General features: G+C 41.4%; 2 protein-coding genes and 1 long non-coding RNA gene across 5 annotated transcripts in view; all 3 read right to left on the bottom strand.

The window, feature by feature from the left end:
* Positions 1 to 26,299, bottom strand: part of LOC120716563 (nesprin-1-like) — an 83,338-nt gene that overhangs the window by 37,057 nt on the left and 19,982 nt on the right. The window lies entirely within an intron of this gene.
* The window catches only part of LOC120716561 (integumentary mucin C.1-like), a 31,972-nt gene continuing 6,468 nt past the window's right edge, over positions 796 to 26,299 (bottom strand). The window contains exons 1-5 of one of the 2 annotated variants that reach the window (XM_040004100.1): positions 2,820 to 3,191; positions 2,497 to 2,601; positions 2,225 to 2,392; positions 1,988 to 2,104; positions 796 to 1,690 (exon numbers count right to left, since the gene is read on the bottom strand). In XM_040004100.1, the coding sequence (XP_039860034.1) occupies positions 1,344 to 1,690; positions 1,988 to 2,104; positions 2,225 to 2,392; positions 2,497 to 2,601; positions 2,820 to 2,868 (786 nt within the window). In that variant the 5' untranslated portion in view covers positions 2,869 to 3,191 and the 3' untranslated portion in view covers positions 796 to 1,343. Of the gene's footprint in view, positions 1,691 to 1,987; positions 2,105 to 2,224; positions 2,393 to 2,496; positions 2,602 to 2,819; positions 3,192 to 26,299 lie in introns of those variants that run through there. The other variant, XM_040004101.1, reaches the window with a different exon arrangement.
* On the bottom strand, positions 10,200 to 12,016 carry LOC120716565. Its single transcript, XR_005691980.1, has 2 exons — positions 11,224 to 12,016; positions 10,200 to 10,587 (listed from the first exon to the last, which is right to left on the bottom strand). It is a non-coding gene; the product is annotated as an uncharacterized LOC120716565 (long non-coding RNA).

The following is a 26,299-nucleotide window of genomic DNA, read 5'->3' as shown; positions in this document are numbered from 1 at the left end:
TGCTATCCAGACCACCGACAGGCCCGCATGCCACAGCCGCTCTATCACATGATGCATACTGCTCTGACGTGCTAACGTTCTGAGGTGAGTTACGGGGTGTTGCAAGTTTTGTGAGGTGCTTTCGTGATATTTAATAGATCGGATTACATTTTTTATTTTTCTCCGATATCCGATCCAGTAATTTAGGTCAGTATCGGACCGATACCGATACGTAATATCGGATCGGTCCATCTCTAGTAGAGAGTTCCCTGTGCTGCTGCATCACTGTGTGGCATGGAATCTGCTCTATGGCAAAGAAGATGACTCTGCCAGCGGTTGTGAAAACTACACAGAGGATTGTAAGCAGCAGCCTCCACACCACCAAATTAATCTATACCAACATATGTCAGAAATGTTCCCAGTTTAACACTGAAACACAGAAGGATATAGGACAAGGGCTTTATTGTATCTTTATCATCAGCAGGGGCAGATCTACAGAAATTTCCTAAATTCTAAAGACCTACACCCACATTTTGTAAACAATAAAGTTCTATACAACTATTTACCAAAAGATGGAGGCACTGCATCTGGAGTTTTTTTTTTGTACCTCTATTTAAAACTACTAAAAACAAAAATTAGACAACAATTAGGTGTCACACTAAGATGCCACACATATTATTTGTGCCAGTGCAAAAAAAATAGTTTGTCTGCCACAAGACAGAGGAGAACACCACAAGCTTAAACCCTGCAGGTCTGACAAGAGGAGGTGCAAACTTACTGTATTGCTCACTCTGTCAATGTTAACTGTAGCTAGGCTCAAAGTGTTAATGCTAGTTTATTTTAATAAACAACACTGTCATATGCAAAACGTGGGTTCCACTAGGGGTAGCAAGAGATTAATTTTAGGTGGGCACATGCCACCCTTGAAGATTCAACATTGATCACTAGTAATATACATCAGATTAGAGAGAGAGAAATGCAGAAAATAAAAAGCACAAAGCAAAATAAATGAATAAATAAGAAATAGAAATTCTCCTTCTTTCTTCTATTCCCAAAGCATGCTTTGTTATTGCTAAAAGGATTCAGTATTATCACACATTTAGCATTATGATTATATTATTATATTATTTTGGACATAATGGACATAATTGTCCATCATGACAACATACTTATTCCAAGTCTGGTTCAACAAGACTCTATCACCTTTTTTCATTGACTTTACTTTAACAGTGGTTTGTAAACACAAGGTCAATATCCAAAAGGTTTTTGAGTCTTGTTAAAGCATCATATGTTCTTTTGTTTGTTTTTGTGTTATTCGCGACTTTAATGAAAGGTAAAGAGAAGGAGTCCAAGCAGCAGATGGATCATTCCCAGTCTGATAGAACAAGCGTCACTTTTGGTTGTAGAGGCAGTTGTTGCAGTTGATGTAGCAGTTGTAGCTGCAGAGCTTGTAGTTGAGGCGGTGGTTGTAGTTGTAGTTGGGTGGTGGTTGTAGTTGTGGCGGTAGTTGTAGTTGGGGTGGTGGTTGTAGTTGTAGCGGTGGTTGTAGTTGTAGTTGGGGCAGCAGTTGTAGTTGGTGCTGCAGAACAGGCAACACCTGATACTGTACCAACGCTCTGCATGAAAGGTAGAGAACCCAGGCTTGAAGCAGCTGCACACAGGTTTGCAGATGCGCAGCCGTAACCTGGATACGTGCCGGTGCCGGTTTTGACTGCAGATGAAAAAGAAGAATTTCAGGATTTGTTTCAATTTGGCTACTTTCCAGGAAGCTTAATATATTTCATGCAAAAAACAACTTAACAGCTTTTTAAAACGTGTATGTGTTTGTCTGACTTCCAGGCTTGAAATTTAAAATCTTATCACAGTAACTTTCACACCCAAGGATAACATTTAGTATAAATTAGGGTAAAAGTTTCTGCTCTTTTATATGTCAGATGTATCACAAAAGAATTTGAAATCATCTTTGATACGAAACCGATGACACAACTGATACAACATAAAGACTTACTGGTTGATTGGAAGCATTGGTTCTCCACTCCCTGACACTGTAATGTGGAGGAGCACTGACCAGTGGAAGGGTCACAAAAGTTGCATACTCCACCATTATTTGACTGAGAAGCAGGATCTGAAACAGAAAAGGAGGACATTTCATTTCAGAACAGAGACTCTTACAACATCAGATTATTGTTTTTATTTCTTTATATTATTCTTTTGTCTTCAATGATCAACGTAGTATTTAACTTACTTGGTAGAGTTGCTGAGTTGCAGTCATCTGTGTTGCAGCATTGAGCAGAAGCCAGAGCACTTTGAAAACCCAGGTCGACTGAAAATGTCTGAGAGGTTACGGCTGGACACAGGGAGGAAGATGCACATGCCTTGTAGATTTGTGTGACCGGAGTTCCAGATGAAGTAGCTACAAATTCAAAGTGCAGTTTGTTAATGTTGATGGAACACAAATAGCTTCACAGGGGATGTAATTTGGTGAAAATATGAAATATGATATGAAGAAAACATTACCTAGAATGGTAGCTGTAACACACATTGGTTCCGATGAGGAGCATGTAAGTAGTGCTGTGCTTGAACATGCTGAATTTGTGCAGGTTTGGCACTGGAGGGCTCCAGCTGCAATCAGGAGAGAAACACAAAAATGATCATCACAATTTAAATATATAGCAAATATGAGATGTTCTGAAAGTTCATATTGGGTTACAGCAGGTTACAGTTGAGTCAATTCTACTCACTAACTTTGGGGGAAAAAATTCCAATGTAAGATTTAAATTAAAGATTTAAAGTTTTAAATTAGACTCTCTTCTACCTGCAGGTGAAATGAGTGTAGTTACCTGTGGTGGAGAGTGCCCAGAGGAGAAACAGAGAAAACAGCAGCTTCATTGTGATGAACAGGTCAGTTCTGCAGATTAGTTTCCCTGGACTGTGATACTAAAGCTGAGGAGCAGCACTGCACTTTATATACTGAACAGGTGACCTCACAATTGCATGTGTTCACATTTTTACAACATGACCATTCATACAATTTGCTCTTCTTTTGTCAAATCATTATGTCACAGCACCTTACCACACCTTTCCTCTTCAATTCAACAACAAGTATTCGTGCATCACAAAAAACACAGGAATTCTTTTTTACATTATTAAGTTTTTAACAAATGTGAATGACCTTGCGTCTTGTGTCATTAAGCCATCATCTTTAATTTTGACGTTGAAACCATAATTGACGTTTTGTTCAGACAATTCAATTTATTTATAACAGCTGACACTTCCAAATAAAATCAGGACCAAATGTTATGAAACAACCCTGGAATAACTTTTCTACAACTGATGAAGATCAAGCCTAAATGCTTTACATTAAGTGTTGTCCACTACATATACTACTAATGATAAATGGTGTCTAAATAGATCAGGGGTTATCAACTACATTTGTCCAAGGACCAGAATTTTATCAGCACACACTGTGAGGACCAGATGCTCTCATAAAGTAACTAAAGTAACATAAACATAACAACAAGTACCTCACATTACCTGTACTGCAACAAGCCACTAGAGAGTGACTGCAATATTTTAGGCTTCATATTTGTGAGGCTAATAATGCATACAGTGCTTTAGTTTGTGGAGTTGGCCTGAATATATTACATGCATGAAAAAATGACATTCCTCAAGAGCCTTAAGTGTTGTGCAATTTGATACAATTTCATACAAAAGCTGGAATTTGTTAGCTGTTGAACAGCAGAAATTGGGTTATCTTGTCAGAGGTCTTTGTTGCAAAACAAAATCAATTTTAAAAAGGGGACAGCCACACTGTACATACAATAGACTGGTGCATAAAGCATCTATGCATAACAAGCAAATAAGGCTGAAAATAGTGATGGGAAACAGCTCTTGAAGCACACTGGAAGATGGACCTGTGCGGGAAGCGTTGGTTCAGGTGGACGTTTGGAAGCAAGAGAGCAAAGATAAAACAAAATTCATCCTAATGTTTTTCAAACTTGAAGAATAATTGTGGTCTTTTGCTGCTGTTTGGTAAATTTTGCTTGGAGCCTGCAGAAACTTGCAGTTTTGGAATCTGTGCTTTCTGAGTGAACTCTGGCGATTCTGTGGAAACAGGCAGAAGTGTTTAACAGGTTAAGTAGAAAGTTAATGCAGAAAACCATAGCTTTAATGAAGAATGGACTGATACGTATGTACTCATAGTGCAAACTTTTAGAAATGCTGTACCTGGGTGCCTCATTTGCAAACAAAGAGTCGCGGTTGCTAAATAATAATGTAGTTTATAAAGATAGGCTAACAAGTCCTCTGAAGACAGAGAAATCATGGGACAAAAGAGGGACAAAACTCAGAGATCCTACAGAGGTCAAGATAAAACAAAAGAAAGAAGTCCAAAAAGAACTATTAATTTGCTAACAAATGTTGTGTTTTTAATCTCAAAATTAATATATCTGAAAAAAACAGTGATCATTGTAGATGTCTATTTAATCAGCTTATACTACATAACAGTTTTCATTCCTACTTGAATGCCAGTTGTTGACCATTTCAATATGAAAACTTGATTTCACTCACTAACACAGTATAAACAGTGTGGTGTGAAATCTGTTTGATTTTATGTGTAAGTTGAAAGAAAATCATCAGATGTTCCTTGATGCAAGAACTAACAGTCATGACTGTGAGGTAACTGTCTGCATAAAATATAAAACATGTTAATCACTCTTTATTTTCTTGCCCCACACCTGCTTCATTCTTTCCTGTAGATCTGGTTTGTTGAGAAACTGACGGCTTTGTGATCAATGGTGTAAAACCTGCTGCAGGTGTGGCAGCTGCCTAACCCGATCAAGATCAATACGTGAACAGTGAAGTAACTGTGCTTTTACTCAGCTACTGTACTGAAGTGTCTTTAAGCTCAAACATTGATTTTCTGGTTTATGCTTCTATGCTTTGTACATTTTGCTCTTACACGCTTCAAACAGCCAAGAAATCATCTAAACCTCATGATCTACCATCTCAAATGTTTTCAAAAACCATCATGAAGCACAACTGACGCTGTAACTCTGTCACAGTGTTGTGCTACTCTCTGAATTTACCACACCTGCTGTTGTTAAACAGATGTCATTGCCACGCTCTCTTTGTAACATAATAATAGCACGCCTATTCAAATCAAACATACAGCATGTTATTTATCAAGTATGATCATGTGTCACATACACCTTCTTTTGTTATCTATTATGGTCTAACACAGAAATAACGCAGGTTGTTTCTGAATCACTTAATTAAGGGTTTGGCCATTACATTAATTTTTCAGCTAATGCCCTGGTATGTCACCTCCACCACAGCCGAGTTATCTTTTAATATATGCTTCTCTTTACTATTTCTTTACTCCTTTCTGTTTCCATGTCTTAGATGAAACATCTGAAACACTACTGTGTGACAAACATGAACTATAAAAGGAAGACTTTGACTGAAACTGCAGGGGAAAAAACACAATGTCCAGCTTGAAATGGACATTTTCAACGAATGCCTGTGCAACTGTCCAACTGTGCATGGAATAAAATAAAATATAAACAGGGGAGCAAGAATAAGTAGCAGATAAGAGAAGTATATGCATCCTCACTTAGATCTTCCTGTTCTCCAGATGGCTCAGCATTCTGTGAAGGGTGATGATGATGGCATCCTCCGTGAACTGATTTGGTATGTACACAAACTGATTGTGGTCGAGAGAGGGAGATAGGCAGCCTCTGATGTACTGAGAACTTTTCGCCTTCTAGTGGGTCCTGTGCTCTCCTCAGCGCCATAGAGCCCTGTTGGCTAAACCAAACCAGTTCTTATGCCTTCAACTGACTGGTTTGCTAATTAGTCAGTGATAGTCTGTGGAGGCATATCCATGGAGGGACCTCTACAAGCTAGGCAACGGCAGCCTGACTGCTATTAGGTATGATCAAGAAATCCTTGGGCCCATTGTCAGACCCTGCTCTGTTGCTGTACATCCTGGCTCCTCCTGGTGCCCGTCAATGCCCAGCCTCAGCATTATTATTAGCCTCATGCAGCATCTCAGTGATGCCGTGGACCAAGCATGTCCTAACATTACAAGCATGCGTACATGCACATGGGCGCTGTACAAACTAGAGATGGCACGATACCACTTTTTTACATCAGATACTGATATCATAAATTTGGATATCTGCCGATATAGATATAAATCTGATATAATGTATTTTATAATCAATAAAATGTTATTTTTCTCAAATATCTTGCTGCATGTTGTATAAGTTCATACTCAAGTTTAATAAAACAAAACAAAATTAAAGCTATTCTACTATACCTGTATGCAAAAAATATATGGGGGTCGTACAAACTACTGATACTGATACTGATACTAATACTGCCTTGAAATGTCTGCAAAATGAACTAGCCTACAGCACAATTTTTTCACTTTGATTTTAAATGTGTCTTTTATTTGAGAGATATACAGGAAATAAATCCCATTGAGATGGGGCATTTTCAAATTGTGTCATGCTCCTGAGTCTGAGGACTCGGTGTATTGTGTTTCTTTATATTATTCTTTGTTCTCGGTTATTCTGTTTTGTCTTTTGTTTAGGTTTGCTATGTGTTAGTGTTTTGTTTCATGCCTGCCTGTGTTCTCTCTGTCTGTCCATGGTGTTATTGTGTCTGCTCATGAGTCTGCCTGTCAAGTTCAGTGTCCTGTCTGGTTCTCTGTGTCTGTTAGTTTCCTGTTTTATTCTGAAAGTTCATGTCTCATGTCAGTGTGTTCAGTTTTACCTCTCCCCTGTCTCGTTAGCCTAATTGCTCCCAGCTGTGTCTCCCTCCTGTGGCCCATTCCCTGATTACTCCCCGTGTATTTAAGCCCTGTGTTTTCCTGTGCTCTCTGTTGTGTCGTCTGTTTAACTCCATGTCCGTTTGCATAATTCTGTGTAACCCGGTGTTCAGGCTGCGTCTCTCCGCCAGCTTTCTTTGTGCATTTTGTTCCTCCTCCCCTGCGTGTTTGGTTTAAGTTGAGTTCTTTAGTTTTCCCCAGTTTAGGTTTGTTTTCTCCCCGCTCTGCTCCTCCTGTTTTTGTCACCTTATCACCTCTGTAAATAAACGTTCACTCGCACACCAGCCAGTGCCTGCATTTTGGATCCTTTTCTCAATTCACCACACGACTGCTGCGCAGCCGTGACAAATTGTTTCTTTAACGTTTTTGTGCAGTGCATATATACAAATACTAGTGTTATGTCTAAGGAATTTACAAAAATGTACATTTTTAATTTCTTTTTTCTATTAAAATGTATTTAATTTGAGTAATATAGCAACACTTCAATGGAAGCGCTTATATTTTTCAGAAACACTGGCAGAGTCACACTGTATTTTTGCTCTGTAAAATCTGCCACCATCAGGGTGCAGTGTTGCTGTCAGTGAGCCTGTACTAGAAAGAGATAGTTTACACTATTCTCTGGCTCATAATGTTGACCTGGACTTTTTTGACTTTTGTTTGATATCTTTATTAGAATGCTTTTGGGAGAAATTAATTTGGTTAAAGAAGTTATTTATAAAGTCACATTTGGAACACTAGATATGACACAACAACTTAGTCATTACGTTACAGTCAAATGAAGACAAACTGAGTCTAAGGTTTGTCTGTGAATGGGTGTGACGAGTGGGATATCCACACACCATTAAGTGGTGACTCTTCTCTGGAACTTAGATTCCAAAAATTCAGAATTACATTACATTAATAACATTTTAGCACATTAACAGAAAACAAAGGAGAAATGTCAAATGTCAGTGCCTAGTAGTCGGAAGATCCGCATCATTTTTTGGGTAAAAACAAGTGTTTGATGGGTCCAAATGCGCCTGTATCTCCCTAAGTGAAAAAACAAAACAAAATAAATTTTAGCTTTTCTTCAAGGTAGCTTGCATTTATCAAATACAATGTAAACACATCACATTACTTTACACATACAAATATAATATTTGTACTTATTGTTAGTAATATTAGAGACAGTGTTGCTAAGCAAAAGCGATGGCTGTGATCATCATGTACACGAAGAAGTTATCATAAATGTCAAGGGTCAATCTCTGGTCCTTCCAATTTGCAAGTCTGTTGAATGGCCTTCGTTTCTACTTTATTTAAATGACATGCACTATTTGTATTCTTGTTTTTCATCAGCTAGATTTGTAATGTAGTATATCTATTTATATAGGACATATTTATATAGGAAAGTGTACTTCCACCTGGAATGTAATATGCTATTTAAATAAAGATTTGTTTGCCGTCTTGCATCTTTTGGGGCATTCCTCCAGTCTACACTGTAACTACAGCAGATGAACCAACCTGTGCACTGTCGGGATTGACTACAAAAAAGCCTCGGACTCTCTGCCCCTTCATCAGGAATTGGATGGGAATGTGGAGAATTACACTAGAGGCCAACTTCAAGCACAAGTCCCCATAAGTGTGAAATCTACCAAGGATATGCTTTGTTCTCACTGCTGTGTAGAACTGAACCCTCTCAGCCATTAACATTAAAAAAAACTGGCTGTGGATGCGGACTACAGAATGGAGGAATTGTGAGCCACCTCCTCTAAATAAATGTTATAAAGCTGTCAATAGTGAATGAGTTACCAGTTCATTGATCTAGCCATCTGAGCTGAATTCATCATATATCTATATCTATATCTATATCTATATCTATATATCTATATCTCTATATATCTATATCTATATCTATATCTATATCTATCTATCTATCTATCTATCTATATCTATATCTATATCTATATCTACATATATATATGTATCTATATATTATATCTATATCTATATATCTCTTCTATATGTATCTCTATAGATATCTATAGATATATAGATATCTATATCTATATATCTGAGTTCAATTCCAACATCAGGCTGGGGTCTTTCTGTGTGGAGTTTGCATGTTCTCCCCGTGTTTGCGTGGGTTCTCTCCGGGTACTCCGGCTTCCTCCCACCGTCCAAAGACATGCAGCTTGTGGGGATAGGTTAATTGGATAATCCAAATTGCCACTAGGTGTGAATGTGCGAGTGAATGTGAGTGTGAATGGTTGTCTGTCCTTATGTGTTAGCCCTGCGACAGACTGGCGACCTGTCCAGGGTGTACCCCGCCTTTCGCCCTATGACAGCTGGGATAGGCTCCAGCGCCCCCCGCGACCCTGAAAAGGATAAGCGGAAGCGAATGGATGGATATATATATATATATATATATTTTAGACACTGGTGGAGAATGACCGAGCTAAGATCCTGTGGGACTTCCAGATACAGACGGACAAAATGGTGGTGGCTAACCAACCGGACATAGTGGTGGTAGATAAACAGAAGAAGACGGCCGTAGTGATCGATGTAGCGGTTCCGAATGACAGCAATATCAGGAAGAAGGAACACGAGAAGCTGGAGAAATACCAAGGGCTCAGAGAAGAGCTCGAGAGGATGTGGAGGGTGAAGGTAATGGTGGTCCCCGTGGTAATCGGAGCACTAGGTGCGGTGACTCCCAAGTTAGGCGAGTGGCTCCAGCAGATCCCGGGAATAACATCGGAGATCTCTGTCCAGAAGAGCGCAGTCCTGGGAACAGCTAAGATACTGCGCAGGACCCTCAAGCTCCCAGGCCTCTGGTAGAGGACCCGAGCTTGAAGGATAAACCGCCCGCAGGGGCGTGCTGGGTGTTTTGTTTTTTTTTTTGTTGGGATTCAGAGATTCTTTTATTGCTACCATATAATCTGCCTTATGAAGAATGTATTAATAACATGTTTCACAGTATCATTTATCAGTAATATTTCCTGCAGGATTTATAAAATTGCATTGAATATGTCTGTCATCACATTGACCTTTCTATTTTTACAGGTTGAGTTCATTCTATACAGAATGCATGAATGTGCTTGGTTAGAGTTGATGTTCCATTCTAGAAGGTTTTAAGCTTCACTGGTGAGAGTGTCCAGATGATACATGCTGAGGGGAGATGAGAACATAGCAGGTTAATTGCATGCACGCTTACGATACACATATTAATCTAGTAGCAGGTCTGAGCGAAGGCCTAAGCGTCTTCTGCTTCAGTTTGAGACTGGCTGCAAAGTACTCTACTTAGTGATTAATGACGAGGGTCCATTATTAGCTCTCAGAGATGCTGAGACCTGAAGTTATTACCCTAAAAGGCAAGTAATGTAGAAAAGAGAAGTGATATGTCGGTGTATGGTTATTAGAAGTGTACGTGATGTACCCTTGTCTGCACGGGTTGAACTTTTGCCCGTCTGTCACCATGTATTTTTGAACTGTATTGACGTAGGTGTGATATTTTATCCTATAAAACCAGAACCCAATGTATTCTTGTCAGAGCAAAACAATCCGTATGCTGACGGTTGGTTGTTCTCCTGTGATAATAAAACTCATCGTTTGATTGCACTTTTCCGGAGCCTGCGTCGTTTGTTGTCTGGTCTAAAGTTGATCGATCTCGCAGCATTTGGTGGAGGATGCGGGCAACTGAAGATCAGTAGAACGAGGTTCAGGTGTTTGTTGTCGGCGGAGGTTGAGGCCGGATTTAGTGGTCAGACGGGCAGACGTCTCGGGTGATTTCTTGACTACTGTGGGCCCACATAAAAAGGTGAGCACAAACCTCTTAAACTGAAATTGTGCTGTATTGGATTATAATTCTAAAAATGTAGTCAAGAAGTTACTCATTGATCTCTGTTTTGAGTTTTGCCTGAGTAAAAGTGAAAGTATTAAGTAGTGTTGCATTCAAGGTCGACTCGTAAGAAACAGTACTGAGCTAAAAGTAACTCGAGATGTTGTTTTAAGGAAATAAGAGAATAAGAGAAGAAATAGAGAAGAGAGACTGATTTGTGTGTAAGGAATAAAGGGATTAAGAAGTGTCTAAAGTCACGGAACCGAAGGATTCCACCCCCGGGAAAGACGTTTCCTGGGTATTAAACTAGGGGTGGGGCCCCGCTGAGACTTTGTGGCCTCAGATATAGCCCTGGTGATCGCAGAGGATCATCTTGAGAGACACTCAATAAATACATGTTTTAAGAGTAAATACCGGACAGAAGCTCAGAGGAATTGTGATATGTGTTGAGAATAAATACCGGACAAGAAGGTCCGAGGTGTTGATATGTGATTGAAGAGAAACTCAGGCCAAGCCGTGAGCTTGAGGTTTTGTAGTGAAGTGAGCTGATTATTAAAAGTGAGAAGTCTGATAATAAAATACTGGGAGCTATTACCTGTGCATTTTTGGGCCCGCCGTGGTCCGTGAAAAGCTGTGTTTTTGTTGTTATTCTTGTTGGCGTCTGAAAGACGAGCGGCAGTGTGCATATCCGGCTTGAACTGAACTGAGGTTGTGGCGTAGGAAACTGTCTGAAATAATTTAAAGTGCCAGGCGCCTGCAGGCTGGCTGTGTGAGGCTTTTTAAAAGTCTCTTTTTCCTTTCTTTTCTCTCTGGCGAAAAAGTGCGTAGTTAACATCTGGGTGCGGCCACTTCCCCTTTTTAAGTTCAACGGAACAGGCACGTTGATCAACCAGAAACGCAGTAATAAATGAAGGAGCGAGTGCACGGTGAATGGAAGAAAGGTTCCCCTATCAGACGTTTGATTCTAGGACATTAACTGGTTTTACCTTGACTATTTTGCTGACACCTGTCACTCATGGGGAGCCTGTGGAGGTGTTGGTTTGTTGTGAAACATCAGATAGAGAGTTTGATTTTGTTAGAGCAGAGATTTTAACCGAACCAGAGTTTCGGGTTGATTGTGTAGAACTGTGTGAAGGCTTAGCCGCAGTTCTGGCCCAGCGTGGTCATTTAGAAGAGTGAGAATTTCCACAGTAAATGTTGGTGTGCCATAATATTTTGTTTCAGTGAAAACCGAGAGAATTTAGGGGAAACTATTATATGCTTGTACTCCCTGCAGACATAACTGAGGACCAGCTTCTTGAGTTTGTTGGTCATTGTTTAAGAAGGTTTAAAGAGCTGGCTGAACTTGCTGAGAGAGAATTTGTTTCTGAATGAGAGATTTGAGTGTCTTTAGGTGTGATCTAGGTGTTAAGACTGGCTGGGTTGTGCAGTTGAAACCACTTGATCGGTCTACAAGTTGCATGAAGTATAAAAGCTCTGTGCTTGGTTTTAGAGCAAGAGTTGCAGCTGGTGTGGTGTGTTTATTTTGTAGCGCTGATAATTGTGGCTGTTTTGAGAATTTGTGAAGCAAATGCTGTTCTGACCCAGTGCTGGTTATATCAAGCAGGGTACGAAAAGAGGAAGTGACTGCTCGGGCTGCCACAGCGCTTCTGACGGAAGGAGGAAGTGACTGTTGGGTGGCTGCAGGGCATCTGATAAAGAAATAGGGAAGTCGCCTCAAGAAACTTGCAAGGAGGAGTCATATAGCAGCCATTTTGGGGAAATCTCAGAGGAACCAAAATGAAGAGCTCAACTATGACATCTAGTGAACCAGGGCTATATAAGCCACTAAATGATCAACTGGAGCAGCTGAGCAAAGCCATCCACATGTCTTGTTCAAGAACAACTAAAGCAGCAGATAAAGAATTCAAAGCTGTAAGGAAATATGTGGAGAAATTATGTGCTGCCCAACAAAAACTTTGCAGGACAGACACCCTCTATACTTGATCTTCAAAGAGGAAGTCCGACAGAAAACACCTGGTGCCGTCAGGATGTTTAAGTGACACAGAAGTTCAGAAAATCGAGTCAGAAATGGTTTTGTGGCTCTTGGTAAACTGATTTTGAGGGAAAATCAGTGTTTATTGTGCTGAAGTAACAGATCCGGCGTGGTCTGAGGAAGAAATAAATCGGTGAATGGTTCATATACCTACATGAATTTTGGTGGATCCACTGAGGTCCAGAAGAATAATCAATGTGGACTGTGTTGGTTTGGATGTTGATAAATGATCCAGGAAGGATTGCCCTGGGTCTGTGTCGGTGTGTTGTTCAGTAACAACATGCGCAGTTCAAGTTGGGCGCTCTTCCTTACTCTTTTAGTTTCAAAACACGAAGGGTGTTTGTTTCACTTTAAGGTTGGATTAAGAATTACTGTGTGAGGAACGGTTTCACTTTTGACTAGGGAGATAATAGGCTTACTTTTGGGTCTATGAGAATTGAATTACACTGAGAAGGGGATCTTCTGAATGCGCAGGCTGTTTGCTACTGTGAGACAGTGGAGAGAACTTACGAAGTTACCTTCTTTCACCAAGTAAGAGTGGAAGATCTCGTAACATTCTGGTGGAGATGCCGGGGTAAAAAGAGTGAGCTCGGACGAGGAAGTCCGAGAAAAGGACACCTTGAGTTGAGCAAGGTGTTTAACTGACTCAGGATTTCAGAGAATCGAGTCAGCTGTGATCTTGAGTTCTGATGGTAAATTGATTTTAAAGGAAAATCAATGTTTACTATGATGAAGTAATTCTGAAGATATTACTAGATGTGCTGTGATACAAGTGAAGATTAAGTTGTGTACATGAGGATACACAATTGTGTTGATATTGCTGGATCGGCTGCGGTCCATTTGATAAGTGAATGCTGACAAGAAACTGTTTTAAATCCTCACTGGCGGCAATGAGATACATGTGCTGAAGATTACTGGACCCGGCGAGGTCCATTTGATGAAGTTCTTGGGCAGATAAATGACAAACAGTTCTTCAAGTGTGTGGAGAATTTAAAAAAGAAAAAACTGAACTTGCAGGTTCTCTGTACTGTGTGGACTTATATCAGAGTTACAAGTCCAAAGGTTATGCCCTGGAGGCCAAGAGTTGTGTATAGAGAAGAACATGACTTAGAAAAGGACATTTAAGGTCACAATTTGCCTAAGATGGGGAGAATTGTCCCATATGTGTTTATTTCTCTTCTCTTTTAAGAGGACAGACGCAGTTACTGAGTGTTGTCTACTTCCTCTTTCTGATTCTTGAAAGCATTTTTGATAAAATACTCTTAGGAAAGCGTATTTTGAGTGCTTCTAAGTGTGTGAATGCTGTGAGTACTCGATTTGAATGATTCTGTGTGATTTGTGCAAAATAATAAATAACTAATAATAACTCATAGGCGAGTGTGTGAACAGAGGAAGTCTGAGAGAGAAGTGTGTGCGTAGGCAAACTGCAGAGTGTGTGCGTGGAATAAGGGTGTATTGTTTTTACATCAAGATTTAGTAGAACTAAAGTAGAACGTCACAAACAAACAGATAAAAAAGTAAAATAAAGAGAGAAAATAACTGACAATTACATTAATGAATAGAGAACACACATATACAAAGTGCCATATGTGAAATTATTTTAGGAAAGAATCAGAAGTGAGATAGTTTAATATAAGATGCAATGAAGGAAGCAGCTTACACTCCTTTAATTTCCAGAGCCAGTGTGTCCCCTCCCCTCACAGCACCCCTGCCCACTTGGCCCCCGTATCAGGCGAGTATGGAAGGCTGGATAGCCCATGACGGGTAAGATCCCACCTCAAAACCCTGGGACAACCTAAGGCAGGCACAGTCACGATTACTTGGCCTCAGTCCCTGTGAGCTCAGATTCACTGGTGAGATGAAGTGAAGAAGACGGGACTTCAAGGGTAAAGCCGCTGGGCTGAGGCGGAGGGGGAAATGTCATTAATAATGACCAGTGATGAGCCAAAGAGAGAAAACACTCCCTCTCTTTCTGGTTGAATTGTTCACAGCGCCATGTCTCCATAAACCTGACAAGTGGGCCCTAACGTCTGGCTGAGGACAAGGAATGCTGTTATTTAAGGCGGGAAATCGAAATTTGGGTTAGCAAATTTGGGAAGGAGAAAACTGACTGTTTAAAGGGAAAATTGTGAAGGAGTCTGAAACACTGCAAAGCAACACATGCAAAATCACACACACACAAACAGAAAATGCATTAACCTTACAAAGATAAGACAAGCTCATGATGATTAATGCATAGACATTGATTAAACCTGGCTTAGAACACAAACATACGCGATGAAGATCAGCTTGCTATTTGTATGAGTGATAGAATGGGGTGAATGTTTAATAGAATACACTTGTGTTTGAAGCTGAGGAATAACTCAAAAGAAGTTATATGACAAAGGGAGTGAGTTATGGAAAAAAGAAACAGTGATTAAAGTAGTTTTAAAAGAGTGACTTAGGAGTGCTCTCGTACTGAGTGATCAAAACCAGTGATCACGGTTGAAAGAAATAAAATAATTTAATAAGGTGGTAATGTTTGAACATGTATTTCTCTTGTCACGGCAACTTCTTGAGAAGATGACTCAGTATGCAAAGTAGTTGAATGACTCGGGACAGGAAAAGAAAAAAGAGAAACTTGGGTTTCCTGTCTGACTGTGTGAGTGAAGCTTGCACTGGAGGAGACACTGTGACTGTGCGGCGTTTAACAAGACTTTCTGTGTATTGAGCAGGTGAAATTATGTCAGTTGACTTCAGAGTGTCAGGACCCTGAAGAACTTGTGGCAAAATGTTCTGTGTTTAAGATTTTTGAGGTTGTTGTTGTAGTGATGGATTGATTCGGTCAGTTTGCTTTGGATGTTCTTGTTATTTTAATAGAGGGAGTTTGATTAACCATGGACATGTCTGAGAGGGGCCCATTATTTTTGTAACAGTGCACTTAGAGAAAACCTGTCAGGTGATTTTGTTTTGTGCTTTGATGAGCTAATAATCAGCTCTCTTTTTTCTCATTTTTGTTCTAAGCAGGCCTGCAACAGTGAATAACAGCGCTGAAAATTCTCGGGAGAGCAAATATAAGGTGGGCTTTCCAGATTTCAACTGGCTGAGGAGAAGCCTACCTGTGATCAGGTCTAAGTCCCTGTCTAAAAGGATTGTAGCGATTCAATCCAGTCAAAAGCATAAAAAACTAGCTTCCTAAACAAAACAAAAAAACAAAACAGAATAAAACAAATGAATGAGCTCATGTTGCTGAGAGTGGAGAATCTGATTATTTGCGCGGGGGTCTCCACTGTTAGCAATACCTGGTGTGAATATGTATGAATGGATGTGTGCAAATGGACGGTGACTGGATGGACGAGGTGAACGAAGGTTGGACCAACTGGACACTGAGGCAGTAATTCTTATGACTGGACTAAGGTTAAGCACATGACTGATGACTGTTCTGTTTTAAGTTTTCTTTCTTATAACACAGATTGGATCATAAGTGAGGAAAACTCAGTATGAAATGTGAAGTTCGGGTTAACACACAGGTTTTGTTTACCTGAGAGGAGGATTGCTGAGGTGTGAAATGATATGACTAACCTTTTTCTTTAATTTTCTAAGCTCAGGTGAAGCATTTTGAGTTTCTGACACATCTTAATGTGTTACAAAAGGGGGGATTTAAGGTTTAATTTGAAATGGGTTTTAGGATCATTTTATGACTTTTGGGGTGTTTGATGATTTAGATATGGTAAAACTGAGGCAGAAATTGTTATTTTCATGTTTAAGTTGAAGGATTAAAATGAACTGAATCCTGTTTAGAAGATAAACTCTTTACACACATAAAGAGCATTGAGATTAAGTAAAGTTAATATAAAGGATAGAGCCCAGAACATGGTATCTTGAACCAACTTTGAATGATTAAGGGAACATTAGATGAACACAGTAGATTAGTGAGGTGTAGCAGGGAGAGGCTTTCTGCTTTCTATCCTTTACAGGAGAACATTCCAGTACCACAGCGACCATAGGGGTGGCGAGGATCTCCAGTTTCACAAAACAGGTCACATCTGGAGTACACGCTGTGGACAGGGCGACCCCGGAGGCAAAGGTGGTGTGGCTGAAGGTGCTCAAGGTGGAAGGAACCACGCTGGACGGGTCCTTACGAGGTCATTTCCAGAACGACTACAGCAGTTCAACTGGAAGAGAAAGGCGACACCTGGTACCACTGGTCGCAGTGTGCACCCGCACACGAGAGCTTGGTAGAGGAAATCTCGTCTTCAGAGAACACAGGTGTCAACAAACAGAGGCAGAATAAACCCTCTCACCTGTGCAACGGGCCGACCAGTAGTCCACCTGGAAGGCCGAAGAAAGAAGAAGAGCATCGCAGAAGGTCGCCGCGCCACCAAAAGGAGCGGTAACAAATTGAAAGAACTAGAAGGAGTGAAGGTGTAGGAAGTAGATTTAGGGCAGCTCACAGCCCGGCGTAAACGCAAGGTGCTGTCTCACAACTTGATTTATTTGTTTGATTTTTTGATGACAAAATAATTAGGAAACATTGAAGCATACAACCCGTTGAGGGGAGAGATAGGGTTCGGCAATTGAAAGGTATTGTTTTGTTGAGCAAAATCTCTTTTGTTATATTTTAGCTTTTAACATGGAACACGCCTCTCTGGAGCTTTTCTCCTTAGGGTACCCGAGGAAAAAACCCTTATCCATAGAGACTATGCCAGCTTCCAAACAGACAAAAACAAACTAAAAGCTAGAAATAAACAACTTAAACATAAACAATCACGAAGAACAAACACAGAATCCACATCTGAACCAAAGATTAAAACAGTGAAATGTGGATTATTAAATATTAGGTCTCTCTATGTTGCAGGGCGCATTTTGTGAATCGGTCGGACGCGGATGCCAGTCCAGCACAGCATTTCCTGAGACAATAGTTGCTAAAACGGGATCGGTGAAAAGACTAAAGCGCGAGGTGTCAGGTAAAGGTGATGAGTGTCTCAGCACATACAATGGCATAGAATTAAATTATGTTAAAGGGTCCACCAGCTCATTCACGTTTGATTTGTGTGACGTCATTAAGTGTGCAGGAGCTAGTAGCAGCTGGAGAGCATATGATGTGTGGGTCTGTAATCACCCTATGATATGCTCCAGTCATGCTTATTGGAGCCCCTCCTGGGGCAAACACATCCATACATACACAGCAGGTCAGTGGTGCTCCTGGGAAAATGAGGTAGGTTGGACAGGAGTAGGATGGCAGCCAAATATGCCGGAAGGCCTGCAAGGAATAGTAATTCAAAGGGTTTATTCTGTTTTTTCATAACCCTGTCACCATCTTCTTGGGTCCATGGAACATACTGCCTAAAGCCGAGAGCCCGGGAGGCGTATTTTATCTGGTAATCGGGGTGGACGTGTCAGGAACAGATTCGTTTGGGGTAATTAGGGTACACTTAGTTTACCCCAAAGCCTGAGTCGCACTTAAAAACTCAACCACCACTCTAACTGATAAACTAATAATCTCGGCACCAAACACGATCGGGCAAGCAGAGAATGCCAATTCATTTATGCCAAAACAAGATAACTATATATGTTTCAGGTTTTCTACAGATAATGTAAAGTACCAGGTGGGAGAAATCGACCCTACTTGGTGTGCTGTCACACCCACGGGAAGAACCACGAATAATGTGAGTGACCTGAGCACATTAATTGGAACATGGGCAAGAAGTGGGTTGTATTATTATTGTGGGCAAAGCACCCTTTTGGTTCGTGTCCCAAGGGGAAGCGTAGGGACATGTGCGATGGTGCCACTGGGAGCTCTACTCATACTGATTGGAAATCAGGTAAAGACTATTCAGCAACACAACACACGTACCTTAGCAGCCAGACATAAGAGACACATTTTGGCAAAAAGAGGGACCCAGGGTATACATGCATATGACCCCCGGCTAAACTCTCCGACTAGGATAGACTCCATAGGAGTGCCCAGGGGAGTTTCAAACGTGTATAAGCTGGCAGACCCAGTAGCTTCGGGGTTTGAAAGTATATTCCTTTGGATAACGCCTAATAAGAATGATGACCGCATTAACTACGTTCATTACAACTTACCAGGGACGCCATGGAAGGGTTTGCAGAATAATCCGACTTCGCTGATGGGAGTGCAGAATCGAATGGCCCTTGACATGTTGTTGGCGGAGGAAAGGGGGCGTCTGTGCTATGTTCGGAGACATGTTCTGCAATACACACACACACACACACACACACACACACACACACACACACACACACAAAAAAAAGTATTTAGTCAGCCACCGATTGTGCAAGTTCCCCCACCTAAAATGATGACAGAGGTCAGTAATTTGCACCAGAGGTACACTTCAACTGTGAGAGACAGAATGTGGAAAAAAAATCCATGAATCCACATGGTAGGATTTGTAAAGAATTTATTCGTAAATCAGGGTGGAAAATAAGTATTTGGTCAATAACAAAAATACAACTCAATACTTTGTAACATAACCTTTGTTGGCAATAACAGAGGTCAAACGTTTACTATAGGTCTTTACCAGGTTTGCACACACAGTAGCTGGTATTTTGGCCCATTCCTCCATGCAGATCTTCTCGAGAGCAGTGATGTTTTGGGGCTGTCGCCGAGCAACACGGACTTTCAACTCCCACCACAGATTTTCTATGGGGTTGAGGTCTGGAGACTGGCTAGGCCACTCCAGGACTTTCAAATGCTTCTTACGGAGCCACTCCTTTGTTGCCCGGGCGGTGTGTTTTGGATCATTGTCATGTTGGAAGACCCAGCCTCGTTTCATCTTCAAAGTTCTCACTGATGGAAGGAGGTTTTGGCTCAAAATCTCACGATACATGGCCCCATTCATTCTGTCCTTAACACGGATCAGTCGTCCTGTCCCCTTGGCAGAAAAACAGCCCCATAGCATGATGTTTCCACCCCCATGCTTCACAGTAGGTATGGTGTTCTTGGGATGCAACTCAGTATTCTTCTTCCTCCAAACACGACGAGTTGAGTTTATACCAAAAAGTTCTACTTTGGTTTCATCTGACCACATGACATTCTCCCAATCCTCTGCTGTATCATCCATGTGCTCTCTGGCAAACTTCAGACGGGCCTGGACATGCACTGGCTTCAGCAGCGGAACACGTCTGGCACTGCGGGATTTGATTCCCTGCCGTTGTAGTGTGTTACTGCTCCTCCCCTTTGTGAGTGTGGACGCTTCATCTCTTTGCTCTTGAATACTTTGCTTCTTATATTGATTTTTATGCTGATTTTTTCCCTTTTTTCCGTGTGAGCTTACCTGCGATAACTTCTGGACACTTGTAGATCATTAGGACTAGAGTGTTCTTAACAGAAACAGCAACATTTTATGGTTACCTTGTCCTCAGCGCTCCGTGTGTCTGTGGCCTAGACACAGCTGAAGCCTGATTACAGCGTCTGGGCACCGAGCAGCCTCAATAGCCTGGAAAGGTGCTAACCGCTAGGCTAACTAGCAACAAGATGCCTTCCCTCTCCACAGATGACTACCACAGCCTCCTGCAGAAGATTGCAGTACTGGAGACAAAAATTCATCGCTTAGAAGTAAACGTGGAGGTAAATGGACTGTGTGGAAATGAAACAACCTTGCCTTTGATTCAAAACAATGGCGATGAGCAAGCTAGTACACAGCTAAGGAGCACAGATAACATGACCAAGAAAGTAGACTCTGTGCATTATTATAAATCCTCAAGTGATAATCCCCCCTTAGACTGTCTTGGTGCAAAACCAAGACATAAATCATGTCTCGTGGAAGGGGGAGGACGTATCACAGGCAGGGCACAGCGAGCTGAAATCTCTGAAACCGACTGGCCTTCACTTCCTACGAGACAGAGAAGCTCTTCTACCCCTGTATACGGGAGGAAACAGGACTAGACAACCGTGAATAGGAAGGTTAACAACAAACCTCCAAAACAACTGAATGTGAAACTGCAGAACAGATTTGCTCCACTATCAAAGGACCCTGGATCTATATCGGACAACCATCCATCTAAAAGCAACGAAATAAGGTCTGAAAATCTGTTGAAAAGTGAAAGGCCACAGGGAAAGCTAAAGGCTAGGCCTGAAACTCTGATTGTGGGTGACTCTGCCGTAAAGGATGTACAAAGGATGTGCGGTAAGAACACTAAAGTCCTCTGCTTTCCTAACGATATGGTCAACAACCTGAAGGAGAGAATTCTTCAAATTGCAGATGAATATCCAACTGTGACAAACATTGTTCTGCATACAGGGTCAAACGATGTGCCCAAACAACAGTCGGAGGTTCTGAAACGGGACTTTACTGGATTATTAAATACTGTAAACTCTCTGAATGCAGCTGTATTCATCAGTGGACCTGTACCGCCGGTCAGAGGAGGAGACGAGAGATTCAGCAGGTTGTTTACACTGAATAAATGGCTTATATCAGCATGTGCTGACCACTCAGTGCACTTTATCGACAACTTTAATATTTTTTGGGAACACAGGCATCTGTTCAAAGCAAATGGATTTAATTTTAACAAGTCAGGGGTGAAACTGTTCACCTCCAACTTGTTTTATTCCATACGTCATCCATCCGTGCTTGGTGCCAAGGCTGAGATAAACGAGGAGTTATCTCATAAAGAGGAACAAACAGTACTCCAAGAACAGACAAAGCCCAGCAGAAACCTTGAGGAGGAGCTCCATTTGCCCCCACCTGGGAAGAGCCTCAGAAAGGAGAGACACCCATGGTATCTGAGGAAGAGCCTCAGAAAGGAGAGACATCTAAGGCAAGAAGAGGGGTCCCTATTTGCCTCCAACTCTCTCAACAACACCAACGACCAGGACAAGGGACCACGACCTTCCCCAGTCCCCCAAACCCCTGACAGGCCATCACCCTCCTCCCCCTCCCTTTCTCCCTCCTCCCCACACCTGAAATTCACTGAGGAGATGATGGAGCGGGTCAATGCTGGGCTCAGATCTACCCCCCGTCCCAATCCCTTTTTGTCCCCCATAAACCCCCCACCAGAGCGGCCAAAGGTTCGCCATCGAGCCCCACCCTCAACAGAGCAATCGAAGTCACATTGCCCAGCCTCGCCCCCCTTAGTTCCTCTTCATGCCCTGTCTCCGCAGTCTGATGCGTGATGTGTGAAGGGTCCGGGCTGTGAGGATTATGGCAGTGATGACTTTTCCCAGGAGAAGCTGGGACCCTGTTTACTAGAAGGTTTTAAAATTTCTGTACTTTTAGGTGACAGGAGACATGTGGCCTGGTCAAAACACAGAGAGCTGCACTCTAAAAGATCTTTAAACATAGTAAACATACCTTGTGTGCCACAGACTGCTCCCAAACACGAGGGGACAAGTAATACCTCTAAAACACTTAAGTTGGCTTTATTAAACATTAGATCTCTAGCTGGGAAAACATTTTTAATTAATGATTTAATCACTGAGCACAGCCTTGATTTTATGTTTTTAACTGAAACTTGGTTGGACCAAAGTAACAGTGGAGCTGTTCTCATCGAGACGACCCCTCCTAACTACAGTTTTATCAGTGAGGTCAGGGCGAGCAGGAGAGGAGGAGGGGTTGCTGTCTTATTTAATGAATCATTTCAATGTAAGCAGCTATCTCCTGGAAGTTTTCAGTCTTTTGAATATGTGGCTTTACAGCTGAAGGCCCCATCCAAAGTTGTGTTTCTTAATGTTTACAGGCCTCCCAAATACTGCACAGACTTTTTTAATGACCTCAGTGAACTGCTGTCTGTGATCTATGTTGATTTTGACTGTGTAATTATTGCTGGGGATTTTAACATCCATGTGGACAACCCTCAGGACAAAGGGACTAAAGACCTGAGTAACACTCTGGGCAACTTTGGGCTGACTCAGCATGTAACAGAAGCCACACATAATAGAGGACACACTCTTGACCTACTGATCTCCAAGAGCCTGAGCATTTCAAACATTACTGTGTCTGATGTGGGCCTGTCTGATCATTACTGTGTTTTCTTTGAAAGTAAAATCTCAGCCCACACAAATATATCAACAACAGTGATCACAAAACGGTGTATAACTGAACACAGTAGTGCAATTTTTAACCAGGTCTTCCCATTAACACCTGACCTGCCCAGAGGGTCAGTCAATGAGCTCGTCAATAGCTTCAATGCTAACATGTTAAATGTAATGGACACTATTGCTCCCATTAAGGTGAAGGTTATCTCTGGAAGGAAAAAGTCTCCATGGAGAAACTCCACACTGGTGAAAAATGAAAAAAGAGAGTGTAGGAAAGCTGAGCGCAGATGGAGAAAAACAAACCTCCAAGTTCATTATGGCATTTATAAAGAGAAACTTCACAATTATAATTTACAACTGAGGAATGCAAGGAGGTCCTACTTCTCTGACATCATCACTAAAAACAGCCATAATGCCCGGGTCTTATTTTCTACAGTTGACAGGCTAACAAACCCTCCTGTGTCAGTGGCAGCTGAACTTCATTCGACCATGGCCTGCAATGACTTTGCCAAATTCTTCACTGAAAAAATCCAAAAAATTAGACAAGCAATTGGTACATCAACAGCAGATCCAGGATATGTACTGTGTCCACCAAAAAACTGTTTAAACACCATGAAACAGTTTCAACCTATTAACAGCAAAGACCTGGAGGACATCTTAGGTCAACTGAACTCCTCCTCCTGCTGTTTAGATGTCCTGCCAACAAGTTTTTTCAAAAAGGTCTCAAAGACTTTAGAGTCAGACCTGTTACAGATCGTCAACTTTTCTTTATTATCAGGTGTGTTTCCAGAATCACTAAAAACTGCTGTAATCAAACCTATACTGAAAAAGGACAATCTTGACAAGACACAAATGAACAACTACAGGCCGATCTCAAATCTCCCATTTTTAAGTAAGATCATTGAAAAAGCAGTTTCTCAACAGCTCAATTACTTCTTAAAACAGAATAATTGCTACGATGCCTTCCAGTCAGGTTTTAGACAGAACCACAGCACTGAAACCGCTCTGACCAAAGTGTTTAATGACATATGTCTGAATACAGACAGTGGAAAAATGTCAGTCCTAGTTTTACTGGATCTCAGTGCAGCATTTGATACAGTTGACCACAACATATTACTCAAACGACTGGAGAACTGGACAGGTCTTTCAGGAACTGTACTAAACTGGTTCAAAACATACTTAGAAAACAGGAAATACTTTGTATCAATAGGTAACTTCACATCTGAGCAGACAAGTATCACATGTGGAGTTCCCCAAGGTTCCATCTTGGGACCCCTTCTGTTTAACATCTACATGCTCCCACTGGCACAGATTATAAACAACAACAAAATAAACTATCACAGCTATGCAGATGACACACAAATATATATCACAATGTCACCAGGAGACCGAGGCCCTGTACAGGCTCTTGGTAAATGCATTGAGGAAATCAATGACTGGTTGTGCCACAATTTTCTCCAGCTAAACAAAAACAAAACTGAGGTAATAGTCTTTGGCGCCAAAGAAAAACGATTACAGGTCACCAGAGAACTTCAATCTATACATCTAAAAACCACAAACCAGGCGAGAAATTTGGGTGTAGTGATGGATGCAGACCTAAACTTAGAAAAACACATTAAGACAATAACAAAGTCAGCTTACTATCACCTCAAGAATATATCAAGGATAAAAGATCTGATGTCTCAACAGGACCTGGAAAAACTAGTCCATGCATTCATCTTTAGTAGGCTTGATTACTGTAACAGCATCTTTACAGGTCTACCTAAAAAATCAGTCAGACAACTACAGCTCATTCAGAACTCTGCTGCTCGAGTCCTCACTAAGACCAAAAAAGTGGACCACATCAGTCCAGCTCTGAGGTCCTTACACTGGCTGCCTGTCCGTCAGAGGATAGACTTTAAAGTTCTGATGCTGGCCTATAAAGCTCTGAATGGTTTAGGACCAAAATACATCAATGACCTCCTGACCCAGTATGAACCATCCAGATCCCTCAGGTCATCTGGATCCGGTCTTTTATCAGTTCCCAGAGTCAGAACCAGACACGGAGAAGCTGCATTCAGCTTTTATGCTCCTTATATCTGGAACAAACTCCCAGAAAGCCTCAGATCAGCTGAAACACTCAGTTTATTTAAATCCAGGTTGAAGACTCACCTGTTCTCAGCTGCATTTGAATAAAGCACCAAATCCACACTTTAAGCTTAAATTTCAAAACTTACATTTAACTACTGATTTTATCTACTGTTCTGATTTTATCTGTTTTGATTTTATATACGTTTGTTTGTTTGTTTGTTTGAATCAATTTTAAATCATGCTTTTTATTTGTTCTTGTTTCTAATGTCTCTGTAAAGCACTTTGAATCACCTTGTTGTTGAATTGTGCTGTACAAATAAACTTGCCTTGCCTTGCCTTGCCTTACTGATGGTGACCTTTGTTACTTTGGTCCCAGCTCTCTGTAGGTCATTCACCAGGTCCCCCCGTGTGGTTCTGGGATCTTTGCTCACCGTTCTCATGATCATTTTGACCCCACGGGATGAGATCTTGCGTGGAGCCCCAGATCAAGGGAGATTATCAGTGGTCTTGTATGTCTTCCATTTTCTGATGATTGCTCCCACAGTTGATTTTTTCACACCAAGCTGCTTGCCTATTGTAGATTCACTCTTCCCAGTCTGGTGCAGGTCTACAATACTTTTCCTGGTGTCCTTCGAAAGCTCTTTGGTCTTGGCCATGGCGGAGTTTGGAGTCTGACTGTTTGAGGCTGTGGACAGGTGTCTTTTATACAGATGATGAGTTCAAACAGGTGCCATTCATACAGGTAACGAGTGGGGGACAGAAAAGCTTCTTACAGAAGACGTTACAGGTCTGTGAGAGCCAGAGATTTTCCTTGTTTGAGGTGACCAAATACTTATTTTCCACCCTAATTTACGAATAAATTCTTTACAAATCCTACCATGTGAATTCATGGATTTTTTTTCACATTCTGTCTCTCACAGTTGAAGTGTACCTCTGGTGCAAATTACTGACCTCTGTCATCATTTTAGGTGGGGGAACTTGCACAATCGGTGGCTGACTAAATACTTTTTTGCCCCACTGTATATATATATTTATTTTTTTACCATAAGTGTGTGAATGTTTGTGCCATTACTTTAACATGCTATGCAGGGGTCTGTCCTTCCATGATAGTTCCTACCTCTTATGCCTCTTCTTTCTCTGGTTTCTGGCGCCTGAGATAATCACTAAGCAAAGTATCAGTTGTGGTCACCTCCCTGATTTATTTATGGATTTCTTTGTTTCATTGTCGGTAATGGTTCTGACATTCACTCTTACTACTCCTTGGGCACCTTCCATCTGCTTAACCTACGCTACAGCCTTAGGATACTGAACTTGGGATGAATCCCTCCATGCATGGTGAGGTGGTTCCTTGTTAGTGGCTTCTATCTCCTCCTTGCAGGGCCGGCCCGTGGCATAGGCCGTATAGGCAAATGCTAAGGGCGCCGTCCATCAGGGGGCGCCAACTGGCGTGGCGCCCCCTGATGGACGTTGGTACAAGTTGGTACTGTTATTTCTAAATACAAAAAATAATCCCACGTTAATTAAAATGTAAAGTAAAGCTTATTTAATAGAAATATTATTTGTTACAACATTACGCCCCCCCCCCCC

This window comes from Simochromis diagramma, unplaced genomic scaffold (assembly GCF_900408965.1).
Source record: "Simochromis diagramma unplaced genomic scaffold, fSimDia1.1 OVJJ01000477.1, whole genome shotgun sequence".
Lineage (NCBI taxonomy): Eukaryota > Metazoa > Chordata > Actinopteri > Cichliformes > Cichlidae > Simochromis > Simochromis diagramma.
Note: the sequence above shows the minus strand (reverse complement) of the source record. Positions and strands in the feature narration are given on the sequence as shown.